This window comes from Sebastes fasciatus, chromosome 21 (assembly GCF_043250625.1).
Source record: "Sebastes fasciatus isolate fSebFas1 chromosome 21, fSebFas1.pri, whole genome shotgun sequence".
Taxonomy (NCBI): Eukaryota; Metazoa; Chordata; class Actinopteri; order Perciformes; family Sebastidae; genus Sebastes; species Sebastes fasciatus.
Window position 1 is genome coordinate 18,760,039 of NC_133815.1, and position 13,812 is coordinate 18,773,850.

A 13,812-nucleotide genomic window follows, 5' to 3' on the forward strand; every position below is an offset into this window, starting at 1 on the left:
TCCACCTCCTCTTCCTCACCCATGCTGCTGCTGCCCGGTCGGATGCTCGCTCTGCGGTTCTTCCGGTCACAGTCGGGCCTCAGGGCCTCGATCTCGTCTACGGAGGAGGCGCGACGCATGCTGAGGAAGCTCTCCCGCGAGCGGCTGTGCGACAGGGTGCAGTTGGAGCCCGAGGCGTCCGGGTTGAGGCTGAGGCGGTGGTGAGGCGCTACGCAGGGGGACGACTGGGTGAGGGGACCCACCAGGTGGGCTCTGTGGGGGGGTGGAGGTGGAGGAGGAGCAGGAGGGGGTACAGGAGGGTCAGGGCCCAGTAAGGTTTGCTGGTCCTCCTGGCGATCTTCTGGCCAACTCTGTAGAGCTGACCTAGGAACAGAAAGGACATAATGGGTGTTAACAGGGCGGTACAGATTTGAAAGAGTCTGTCATTTAACTGGATATTTTTTAACTAATAGTGACCTTTGCCCTCACTGTAGGAGGAAAAGGGACAAGAGAGTGTCCTTGCAGGAAGCATTCAAGATTAGAAATATAGCACCATGCTCAAATGGCAGTGCATAGACCCTTTATTATAACCAGTATTTAAAGTAAGCCTGTGCTAACCCATCTCTATGTCCCTAACATTTCCAATTCACAGTGCCTACCTGCTGCCACTGACTGGCTCCTGGTGGTTTAGCGGTAAAGCGGGCAGAGGCAGGAACTCCCCCAGGCCTAGGGACTCGTGACTTTGGTGGTCTGGGTACTGCGGCATAGGTGTAGCGGTGGGGATGTGAGCGGCCTCTGCGTCGTCCAGAGACACTTTACTGTTGGACAAGGAGCGCAGCAGGGGGAGACGCAGCTTGAAGCCTCGTGGACGACCTGGAGGAGAGAAGGAGGGAGGATGGAGGAGAAGACTCATTGGCCTGCACAGTAACAGGTGGATTTCCAGTATTAAAGAGGACCTATTATGCTTTTTCCCCTTCCCTTTAGAGTGTAATATAGTTTTTTGTGCATGCAAAAGGTGTGCAAAGTTACAAGTCCACACCAAAGGGAGTTCCTCTCCCCCAGAGAAACACTGCTCCTGAACTGCCTGAAAAACCTTGCTTGAAGTCCCGACTTTTCTTCCGTAACGTGGTGATGTCACCGAGTAACACACAGCTGACCAATCAGATTAGACTGTGTTTTTTGGGGTGGGGGCAGGAGCTCAAACAGAGGGTGAAAAGAGGTGCTGCAGCACAGCTGGTATGAGAAAAGTAATGTGTTTTTTGAACATTAAAGCATGTAGACATGTTCAATAGTAGAAACCCCAAATACAAGTATGAACCTGAAAATGAGCATGATAGGTCCTCTTTAAACTGTGGCAGGAAGGAGAAACAGAGCGGGGAACTGAAAGGGAAGTGTGAATCAAAGAGAGAAATGAGTAGAGATAGGATATGGGAGGATATTCTAGGTAGTGGAGGTCATGCTAGGAGAGAGAGAGAGATTTGAACTGGATCACGCTGACTCTAATAGACCTTCAAAATACAGCTTCAAAAACAATCTACGTACAGGAATCTGGGACAGTTACATTGATTGGATTTAGGCTTTAATCACAAAGTTAGACTTGATTTTGAATATTGTCACTGTCCTACTCCAGATGCTGTTCCCCTGGGTTAAGGATTTTCAACATTGTACCAAGTGGTGTATGAATCAACAGGGCCATGTTTATCTCTTTATGTCCAGTCTGTGCACCTACGGCACTCTGCTACTTCTCTATTAATAGTTACTGCTATTTATTGCTTCATCATGTTTGTTCTGATGATTTCTGGGCTTTTTATTAACCTCTTAAATTCCACCTGCCCGCCGGCAAGTTAGGGCTTTAGGGTTAGGGGTTAAAGGATGATCAACAATGCTTTGAATGATGTTAAAAGTTTTAGAAAACAGCAAGGAAGGAGGATCCATTGGTACCAAACATGTCATACTAGCTTGAGGGTAAATAACGCTCAAAAGTGAGGCTCAATATTGGCGAGGAAAAACTGGTATGGCCATTTTCAAAGGGGTCTCCTTGACCTCTGACCTCAAGATATGTGAATGAAAATGGGTTCTTTGGGTAGCCACGAGTCTCCCCTTTACAAACATGCCCACTTTATGATAATCACATGCAGTTTGGGGCAAAAACCATGCAGTTTTATTTATGCATGCAGTACAATGTGTTATTTTTGCCTATTCTAAACTGGTGTATTTCTGGTGTTTTATTCATACTATGACAGTTTTCCTAAAATTAGATTTATAAATCGCAATATATCGCCAAGCTTACAGTGTCACAATATATTGAACGGCTACTCCAGTATCATGATACGTATCGTATCGCCAGCTTCTTCGCAAATACACAGTCCTACAGGCACATAATGCATTTTGAACACTAAACCTTTTGCCGTCATTTTTTTTTTTGTTTTCATAAAAAATTAACATGCTTGATTTAAATATATTCAAACTGAGTGAAGGACAACAGGGATAAACAAGAATGAAGAAACACTGGCAAAGACAGACGGGACACTTGCTGACAAAGTTGCTCAAACCTGACTCGATTAGCACACAACAGAAAACAATGGACACATAAATAAGCTTAGTCGGTATAGCTACCGGTGACGAGCCAGGAGGGCAGGCGGTGGTTGAGCTCCTGTTTTAGTTCTGGCGTGTCGTCTGTCATGCCCTCGAAGTTGAGGATGAGCATGATCACCACGCCATCTTCATTCTTCACTGGCACCACATCCACCATGCACAGGAAACACTGACCTGCGTGGGAGGAGAGAGATAGATAAAGCTCCGTCAGACTGATTGTGTTTATCCTGAACCTCCTGCACTGCCGAAAGTGTATATGGCTTTAAAAGTGGGATTAAAACCTCCGACCCTGGTGAAGTTATTTGAGGCAACGGCGGCAGAATTCGCTTCTTTACGTACAACGAGCAAGTTCAGTCACTGTTTGAATGACATAATGAATGTGTGTGCAGAAACACTGTCATGTGCATTATGAGCAGACGCACACATGCACCGTGAATGTGAATATATATATGCATTAATTACACAGGCCCACTTTCACACACACTTTTTTAATTCTCTCTCCTCATTAAATGAGCATCTGCACTTAATCAGCACACACACACTCTCCTCCATATGAGGCCGGGCACATTCGCTAATCTGCCACACGAGTGCTAAAACAGCTAAGTAAGCGTGAAATTAGACTACATATGACAGTAAGTGGCTGGGAGCTTTCTACTAGTTCTATAGGCCTGGATACACTGTACATACACCAGCTAGACTGGAAGTCAACATAAACTTCAAAGCATCACGATACACATGTATATTACACACACACACAACGAGACATGCAGATGGCATTGTCATCTTAATTTAAAACACTGAAAACAAACAAAGAAATCAGAGGTAACACTTTATAATAACCATCATTTATAAATGGTAAATTGGTAGTTAATTAAACTTAGTTAATAGTTATTTTATTGTTAACAAACCATGAAATGATAATGGATAATTACTTATTATTAGTAATGCTATAATTTATGTTATTTTAACAGTTTATTATTGCACACATTATAACATGTTATATACTACATTATAAGTATTTGTTAATGATAAAGATATTATTTGTAAACCGTAAAGAAATTGTATACCATCTATAAACATAACATATAGATATTAGTAACACTTTGTTAATGGTTAATAACTGATTTGTAAACAATCTATAAACATTATTTGGATGCTATTATAAAGCTGCAACTGATGATTATAATACCTTGTTAAATGGTTATTAAATACTTTGTAAAGCATCTATAAATATTATTTAAATAGTTAATACTTTGTCAATGGTTAAGAATTGGTTTCTGGTCCATCTATCTACGTAATGCTTACAGATGTTTTTCAAAACAATTCGTAAAGATTTAGAATGATTTGGTAATCACGAACAAATACTCAATATACAATATCAAATGTTGTAATGTGTTCAACAATAAACTGTTAAAGACTTTACTAATGTAATTAGAATGTAACTGTTATCGTCTCTTATCAGCTTTGAGACAATATATAATTTATAAACTATTTCATATTACTCAAAATAAAGATAAAATAAAAGAAATTATTAATAATGAGCAAAACTTGAATTATCATGTCATTATTTGTTAACTATCAATTTACCATTTATAAATGATGGCTATTATAAAGTGCTACCAAACCCTACAGGAGTGGACGAAGACAAAACCAATGCAACTACTGAGAAATAGATTTCAAAGGAGAGCACACTGAAAACGTGCAGGGAATGTAAGACTTCAAACATTTTTACATCGTAGCGCAGGAGGTTTAATGGATGCTTCAATCTCCAGCAAATGAATACCGGGCCCTGTAATGTATTCAAAATGATCTCCGAAGTACACTGCAGCCATATTGTCATGTTACACCATCATTTAAATCCAATTTAATCTGTCCTTCTAGACCACACAACTCCTTGTCCTCCTCATCTTAACAACAATAACTTCATAAAACCAAGCTACAACAAAATGCAGTTTGTCAAAATAAAGGCTTACGCTGTGCATCTGCATTTTGAGAATTTAAGAAAGCTATTTAGTTTGTCATGTAATGCTCAAGCTTTTGTATTTGTTTTCTCCAAACATGGACACCTTCTGATGTTAAGGTTTGTCCCGTCTCTTACCTGGACAGTGATGGTCAGTGACCGGCTCTACAAATGGCAGCCACTGTGGAGCTTTTACATCCAACACGATATCTTGTACAACCCGACGTACAGTGTGTCTACTGCATGCCTGTCTCCCTCACCCACCCACCCACCCGTCTATCACACATCTCACATCATCACTGGAGAGTGGGCTGAAATCCGATTGGACAACAGCATAATCCCAACACAGGAAGGGAAAAATGTGAAACACAGGGAATGCTAAAGGATTACACCATCTGGCCATATCTGGCAGAGTGCGTGTGTGTGTGTGTGTGTGTGTGTGTGTGTGTGTGTGTGTGTGTGTGTGTGTGTGTGTCTGTGTCCATGCATGCTTATGTGCACATGTGCACATGTAGGTGGATGCCCAGTCTCATGTTCATTCATAAGCTATTGGGTCATTCATGCCTGTTTTCATTAACAGATGTGACACTGCAATTGCAACCTTTTTAATCACTGGAGGTGTTGCTGAATGCCTAAAGCTGCTTTACACAGCTCTTGCTGCTCTGCAGCCACCTGCCCAGGCAGGGGAAACATGCGGACACGTGTCACTATTTTCCAAATGTTTTTTTGGCTGTTTGTATGATAAGATCTCACAAAGAGAAGTGAGAAAGACAGAAGTTAAAAATGACAACGGCAAAAAATATCATCTCAAATATTGTCATTCAGCCAGTAAGTAGGGCTGCGTATTGGCAAGAATCTGGTGATACAATATGTATCATGATACAGATGTTACGATTCAAGATACTGTGATATATTGCAATACTTTAATCAAGGCAATATATTGAGATTTTTTAAAGGTCCAGTGTGTAGAATGTGGCGGTATCTAGCGGTAAGGTGAGGAGACTGCAACCAACTGAAGCCTCTCCCGTGTGCCAAGCGTGTTGGAGAGCTACGGTGGCCGATGCAAAAAGCAGTCGCCAGTGCGTAGAGTGTATGTGTGTACGTGGGAAGTGAGTCCTGAAGCAAGAGAGAGAGAGCGGCGGCGACAGGAGTGATTAACGTTATTGACTCCGGCCCAAAATGGTGTTTGGTTTGTCCGTTCTGGGCTACTGTAGAAACATGGCGGACTCCATGAAGAGAACCCGTTCCCTGTGTAGATATAAACGGCTCATTCTAAGCTAACGAAAACACAACGATTCTTACTATCAGGTGATTATACACTAAAGAAAACCTGCCAATAGATCCCCCTTAATGTTACACACTGGTCCTTTAAATCTAATTTTAGGAAAACTGCCATAGTATAAAGAACACGTCGCCATACGCATAAAATCTAAGTAACATTTTTTTACTTTTTTGATGTAATCAGAGCAGTTGGATCTGCATTTCCATGTATCACAGTCGCTGTAACAACATTGCACTACTTTGGGAGGTCACATACACTAAGAGGGCGCATATCATTGCAAATGAAATTAAGTATTGCCTGAGTTAATCTTTGCATGTAAACTAATAATAAGAATCCATACAGTATTTTTGAGAATTGATACAGTATCACAAAACATAATATTGTGATACTCAATATTTTCTTACACCCCTACCAATAAATGAACTTTGCAAGGCAGCTGGGTTCTCGCAATGTCACGAGAGTACGCGAGAATCGGGGGATCAAGTCAAAACAATAGCAGACGTGTTATAGGGAAAAATGCTAGTTCCATATAAACAGGTAAATAATTTGACATAATAAATAATAGTGTCTCATACTTTGTTGTCAAAGCGATTAAATTGGATTAATGGATTCCCTCACTGATTCTAATTACTGTCACATGAACAGTAATCAGAGAATGATTTACAGCACTAGTCCTCTCTCTAGAGGACTTTCATTCTAGAGCCCATATTGCTGTGTGGATCATATTCTTTGCACTTGTGCACATTAATTCATGGAAGACAATGCCTTAGAGACACATTGGTGTTATTACAGGCTGTCAGCCCCAGACATTGAATCAGCAACTCTGTATATGCTCAGTGAGTATGTGTGTTACTGTTAAGACACACTGTTGTGTGTTTTATAGATGACAGATGTGATTTGTAGAAACACACACATGTTCATGCATACACGTACACACACACACGCACACACACACACACACACACACACACACACACACACACACACACACACACACACACACTACAATGTAGGATTAAATGCCAACAAAAGAGGATTTAACTTCAGGTCATTGTTTTAAGTCTAATACATTATAAGACCAAGTATTTATGGTCGGTTCTTGGAATGAATCTGGAGCACGATGTTCCACTTCTCTGATTGGGTGTTTATATGCAAGCGTGTGTTTACTTTAAATACACATCTAATGTACAGTAATTGTGCAAGGATAAATGAATGCACTGTACAGTGTGTTCTACTGTACTGTAAGTCTTTGCAGACACGTGCACACACGAGTGGCTGTGTATACTGTATTTGGCAGAGTGCTGTAAATCAAGGATTAAGCCTACATATTCGAGGCCCATCAGAGCTGTCTGTTGTTGACCATCATACCAGCGTCTCTGTCTACTGTAAAACATTTCCTCCGACAGCATGTGAAATGATTTGAGCTCTGAGGTTAACAGGGCAAATGGCATTTCATCTAAATGCTCCGGCTGGATGTATTCCAATTCAGCGTGTACCAGCTGATAATCTGATTCAGCGTTGCTGATTTATGAAGCTCAGGGAGATTATCACAATGCACTAAAACACATCCAAAAAAAGCACAGAGTGCAAACTGCTCATGCTGGACCAGGGATGGTCAACACGGTGTGATCGACTAAAAGGAAAAACAGACTACCGAACTTTAAATTTAAAAGGAATACTCCTGACCATTACTCAATATGAAACTGAACCTTAGATAGCTCTGTCTGGTGGATGCTAATGCTTTAGGGTAGTAAGTGAGATATCAGTTGTCAGGCTGGATTATGTGCGGGACTGGTATATTAAAGGGTAACTTTGGTATTTTTCAACCTTTTTCAACCCTATTTTCAAATGTGTTTGTGTCTAAGTGACAAATGGGAAAAAATATTTTTGAACTTGGTTCGGTATTGAGGGAGAATGCTGTAACTGGCAGCTTCGAAACGAGCTGCAAGGGCAAGTGAGCAGCGCCAATCAGGGTTTCCCCAAGTGTACTGCAAGCCCGGCGGCCAACCGGGCCTAAACTTCGGGAATATTTTTTTTAAATGTTTTTTTAAAACTACAGCTACAGTGGGGCAGCTTGGTTAAAAATATAGATATAATGATCGGAAAGCTCACCACCAGCAACATCTGTTGGTTGCAAGTATGAGATCAGTGTTCTTTACCCTCATGCTTCCAACTATCACAAGCTAACGTTATCTAACAACCTTAGCGAGCTAACTGTTAGTAACAGATCCGCCCTATGGAATCTGTGTTATAGCTAATCATCTAAATATTCAGCCATGACATTGAAAATATTTTAGATAACTCTAAAATACGCTTTCTGTACTCCAAAACAACAAACTATGCCTGCTTCCACCATGGATGTATTCCACTATTCCACCATCAACACATCACCTCGCCAGATTTCAGAACGAGATTTCTCCTTGAGCCTGACTCTTTCCATAATGTCAGACACTTCTAATTAAAATCAGAGCCTGTCACGGCAAAAATAAGAACTTTTAGTGGACGTAAATGACGGTGCCAGCTTGCCCCAATAGCACCATATTACAACCCCGTGACCAGCGCTCTCCCTCAATACTGGACCAATTTTAGACATTGTTGTCCCTATTAGTCAGTTAGACACAAAACCATTGCAAAATAGGGTCCAGGTTGAAAAAATACAGAAGGTACCCTTTAAAAATAAAGTTCGACCTATCCGGTATCGGTGCATCCCTACTTTACTGTCACCAAGGGAATACAAGGCTACATACAGCTGTGAGAGAAAAGATATAGATAAATCCATTGGCATTATAAAAATGAGTAATCATAAAAACGATAAAACCATAATACATTATGCATTAAACTAAAAGCAACAGTGCCTCTTTGCCTATATGAACTATAAGCAAGGATTATCCTGATTTCATGTTGAGTTATGCTGCAGACGTTGGGAGGAAAGAAAGCTTGATTAGGAATCTAGCAAGCAAGGAACTAAGGAAGGAAGGATAGATGAAAAGAAAAGATTGTTGGATGAGAGGATGAAGAAAGGGAGGAAGGCAAAGATTAAAAGATGGGAAGAAAAAGTGGAATGACTGAAAAACTGAAGGATGATATGGGAAACGATGGGGGAAGATAGGTAGGAAAGAAAGAAAGAAAAGATAATGGAAAGCAAAAACAGATGAAAAGAAGTGGAGCAATGAAAGAGGAACAGAAAGAACAAGAGATGAAACAAATTGAGAAAGGAATGATTTGTAGTTGTGTTGTCTGTTCATTCAGACACTGTACCTCCTCAGTGTGAGGGGAAACTGACTGACTGGGACATTGTTGGGTTTGGAGGGACAAGGTGAGAAAGGATTAGCTGTTCAGGAACATCTTTGTTCCAGTTTAGCAGGAGATGAGAGGATTGGAGAGCAGTAAACAGAGATTTAGCTGCCCCCAATTAACCTGATGTCAGACCACAGACTAATCTGAAAGTGAACGATTCCATCAATGAGAGATCTCCCAAGAATGTCAAAGAGCATCTATCTATCTATCTGCTTTTTTTAACTTTTTTAACCTAAGAAAGATAAACAGGTTAACCAACACCTCCCCTTCCCATTCGGTCTTCCCTCTCTGCCACAGAGCATCCTGCAACATGCTGGATTAGAAATTAGTACCATAATCTCTGCTATAGAGCAAGTGGATTAAAGGGAAAAAAGATTAGAGTTTGATCAACCTGCTCTTCACTTCTGTACGAGGTGAAGGGATCAGAGGGCTGTGCTTAGACAGAGGACTATTTTCAAAAGGTTTTACCAAATACCTAAAACCAAAATACTGTGTCAATACCATGTGGAGCATGGGGACTTCCCTGTACAGCTACGCATCCACTCCTCCTGGTGGACAACAGTGGTCTCTACACACTTGTAGATAGGTCACACAGACCAGACATCACATAGTTCTGCTTTTGGGAGAATTTAATCATGTTCACTGTGCTGACTGAACATATATGATCTTTAACTGTAACTAAACCTCTTGCAGGTACTGCATAAGATATTTTTTCTTGCTTTGCAAAGAAAAAGAAAAGCTACTTTGCAGAGTAATATCTTAAACCAGCAGCCACAATGTACTTTTTCGCTAAGAACAAATTCAAAAGCAGTTAATTTCTCACCAACTCACTGAAAAAGAGAAACATGGCAGCTTTACAGAGCGCAAAATATTTTCCAGCTCTTATTAGTTTCAAATGTTGTGAAGAGAGAGAGAGAGTGTCACTTACATAAGCCCCAGCTGTTGCTACTTGCAAACAGTGTGGATGGATTTATTTATTCTGCGTCAGTGCCAGTACAGTGCACATCTGTATTTGCATCAGGACGGGGATATCATATCCGAAAATCATAAGCTCATGGTTACTGTCCATTACAGACAAAGGGAGGGGCGGGGGGGCATGTAGAGAGATGTAAGAGGATGAGGATGTGAGCTGTTTCTTCTCAGCTGCTCTGTTCTGTATCACACACACACACACACACACACACACAGTGACGGAGGGGAATAGACGAGGCGGAGTCTCATTCACAGACACACTCTCCTCCGCTCCATCACTCTTTGGCAGAAAAGAAAAAAAAGAAAAAACGTAAAGAAGAAAAAGTGCACATCTTCATATGCACAGATGCACAGAGAGACGGATTTAGGTATTCTACAAGCTGGCTGGCTGCAGGCCAACCGGGGGAGCTTGTTATGTTCCTAGCCGCATTCAGAGCCAGAGAAAAACCCTGCTTAAATCCAAAACACTCAGGACAAGCTGACAGCCGCACTTGCGTAATTGCTTGAAAGTGTCATTCATCACAAGGAATATATTATATAACATGCATGGTTGAATGATGACAATGGATGAGCATCACACGATCTTGACCACTTCATACCTCGTGTGACTTCCTGTCACTGGCTGCTTGTGTTTTTACTTACTCGTGGGTACCCATAGAACCCATTTTCATTCACATATCTGGAGGTCAGAGGTCGAGGGACCCTTTTGAAAATGGCCATGCCAGTTTTTCCTCACCAAAAACGTAAGTTTGGAGCGTTGTTTAGCCTCCTTCACGACAAGCTAGTATGAAAGGGTTGGTACCAATGTTTTTTTTAGTTTTATAGTTTCATATGATGCCAGTATCTTCAGATTTAAAACTGAGCCTGCTACAACAAGTTGGAAAATCACAAGTTGCATTAAAGAAATTAGTGGCATTAAAACAATTTTTATTATCGAGTTAACTTTGACAGCATGTCATAATGCAAAGCCATCTCCACTTCAAACCCTTTGCTCATCATGATTCCCAGCTCTCAGTCACAGTGAATGACTGACGGTAAACACAGAGATTGCATAGTCTACTTTCAATAATGAGACAGGGCAGAATAGTCATCAGGGTGTACTCCAATCATAGAAATACATATGTCGCTCTATATCACAAAGTGAAGTGAAACAGTAAACTGTGGGGACAAGATGGCCCGATCAAATCCAACACATCAACACTGAACTAGAATTACCGCCTCAAGGTTATACGTCTCCTCCAACCAGTTAAGTTGCAGTTTAAATCCATGTCTGTCCAAAATGTCTTCACCAAAATCGAATCAGTTCATCCTTGAGTCAAAGTGGATGTTTGTGCCAAATTTGAAGATATTACCTCCAGGCGTTCCTGAGGTATGGCATTCATGAGAATGGTAATTTTTGTGCCTCCGGCCACGGCTGTTGCCGGCGCAGAGGCATGCAAATCTAAACTCACGCTTGGGTATCTTAAGCGAGACTCTCGCTAACCCCTGGTATCAAGTATAAATCCTGTTTTTCATCTGTCAGTGATGGAAGGCATTTTAATGGTGTGTTCTGACAATTTTAACTGACAGGCTGTGAATGACATCATTCACTTATTCACTTTATGCATAGAGGACCCTATTGTGTATGGAGGACAACACCTGCCAAAATCAAAAATAGATCAATAAATAAATAAATGACTCGATAAATAAATAAATAAATGTCATTAAATGTAGCAAAAACTAAATTTTAAATAAATGTAGCCATTAATTATTTGATAAAATGTGACATAAATAGATATTTCTGTTTTGATTTGCTTCTTTAATTATTTATCTTTTTATTAATTCCCTTTTTTATTTACTCTTCTGATTATTTCCCCTTTTATTTATTTATGTATTTATTTATATTAATTTTATATATTTTCATTATTATTTAATCATTTTTAAATCATTTTCATTTATTGACTTATTTTTGTATTTATTTACAGCGGGCCGTCGGCCTGCTGCCGCTCTTTTTTTTGCAATGCATAGCTCCTAGCTCTTGCTTAGTGACCATCAATTTTACATTGCATTGCAAGATAATTTGAGTGCACTATATATGATTTAATATGTTTCACTAGACATTCAAACAAGATGTCAAGATGGCAAACATGCTAAACAGCGCACTATATGTGGAGAGGGAATGATTCTGGACACAGCTCAAGTTAAAGGATGCAACAAATCACACATGTTTCCCAAAAGGAAGCTGATTTATTTGTGCAGAACTTGTACGATAACAGGATGGAAGAGAGAGGATGAATATATTGTACACTGTAAATTGCACAAGAATGGGATAAGACACATGTGTTACGTGTTGCTCTGGCCTTTACTCACACTGTATAATGTGAGAAATTGTTGGAAGGTACTTGTCATGAAAATGGCACATTAAAAGCCCTGAATTACTGTCAGCTCCACGGACCCGACTTTGTAGGCAACTCTGACCTCGTTGGAAAGGAGCATGAGAAAAAAGGGAATTACCACTTGGACGTGAAGAGTTCAGATCAACTTCGCCTTGTGTCATCATCGCATGGGGAATCCCTGTAGCATCCTCAGTGCTGTCCCATTACCTTGATAACTTTCTGAGGGCAGAGACAGCCATCTATCACCCAGAATGCACTGGCATCCTTAATTACTTGTAAATTAATCCCCCATGGAAGCACTAAAAACACAGTTTAAGTGGAGGTTAACAGATTTTATTGACAGGATTTACCTTTAGTTTAACTCCACTGTGTTATTTGCTCGCTCTAATTATTGTTGTTATTGGTTCTAGTAATTATGATAATTGTCACGCCCACTGAAAAACAAGCACATTACAGTAGAGTCTGTTAAAGTGGTTAAATGAAACACAAGATAAGTACCATGCTATTTAATGAGCTTGTTCTGTATCAACGTTTTTAGACTGAAATCTCACTGGATCTCTCAGTTCCATGTTGAAAACTAGTCCTAGTAAACCACCAGGTGGCAGGGCACAACTACTTTTTGCATGTTATTCTTTTAAGATTATATGCATAATGGCAACACACACTGGTCTGTTGGGAGTATTACGTTCAGACACACAGATACAAAGAATCAATGTGGCCATACTACACCACAGCAGCGGGCCTCATACAGGTGTGCTGCTCTGAGAGGGCTGGGCAGGGAGCTGGATGACACAATGGAAAAATTAATTGGTGTGTGTGTGTGCTTGTGTGCACGTGGCAATGTCATACAGAATGTTAATATTGGTGTTGCAACCCGCCCCGTCCCTCTGATCTTGGCCACCAGCTGTCCTCTGATAAGTGATGTAACATTACTCCATCTTTCAACATTGAACACACACACACACACACACACACGCCACGTGGTTGACCCCTGCACCTTTTTCTGGATTGTTTCGGGATGAGAATGTGTGGAAGGACAAACTACTCCAGACAATAATTCATCAGCCTCCCTCACCTCTAATAGAGACAAATAGCCAGCTGTTGAGCTGTGTGTTTATGTGGCAGAGTGGTGGCTGGATTGTAATAATTTGCCCCGGTGTGTGTGTGTGTGTGTCTGTTCGGATGTGCATGTGTGTATGTTTTAAACAATGTGTATGTATGTTTCTGAGTAACTCATTCTGCCCTCTGTTGGTAGGAAATAAGAAATAAACGCCAGTGGAGCTGTGTATATGATTGATGCAGCGACGCTGATGGGAGCAGGGTGGCTGGGAAGTTGACAAAGCTCCAGTCGG

The 13,812-nt window shown here is 40.8% G+C and overlaps 1 protein-coding gene across 2 annotated transcripts in view; it reads right to left on the reverse strand.

Annotated features, from left to right (window-relative positions):
* kcnh2b (potassium voltage-gated channel, subfamily H (eag-related), member 2b) overlaps positions 1-13,812 on the reverse strand; it is a 285,936-nt gene that overhangs the window by 121,979 nt on the left and 150,145 nt on the right. For both annotated transcript variants that reach the window (XM_074621285.1, XM_074621286.1), the window contains exons 3-5: positions 2,596-2,748; positions 639-852; positions 20-363 (exon numbers count right to left, since the gene is read on the reverse strand). In XM_074621285.1, the coding sequence (XP_074477386.1) occupies positions 20-363; positions 639-852; positions 2,596-2,748 (711 nt within the window). The remainder of the gene's footprint in view (positions 1-19; positions 364-638; positions 853-2,595; positions 2,749-13,812) is intronic.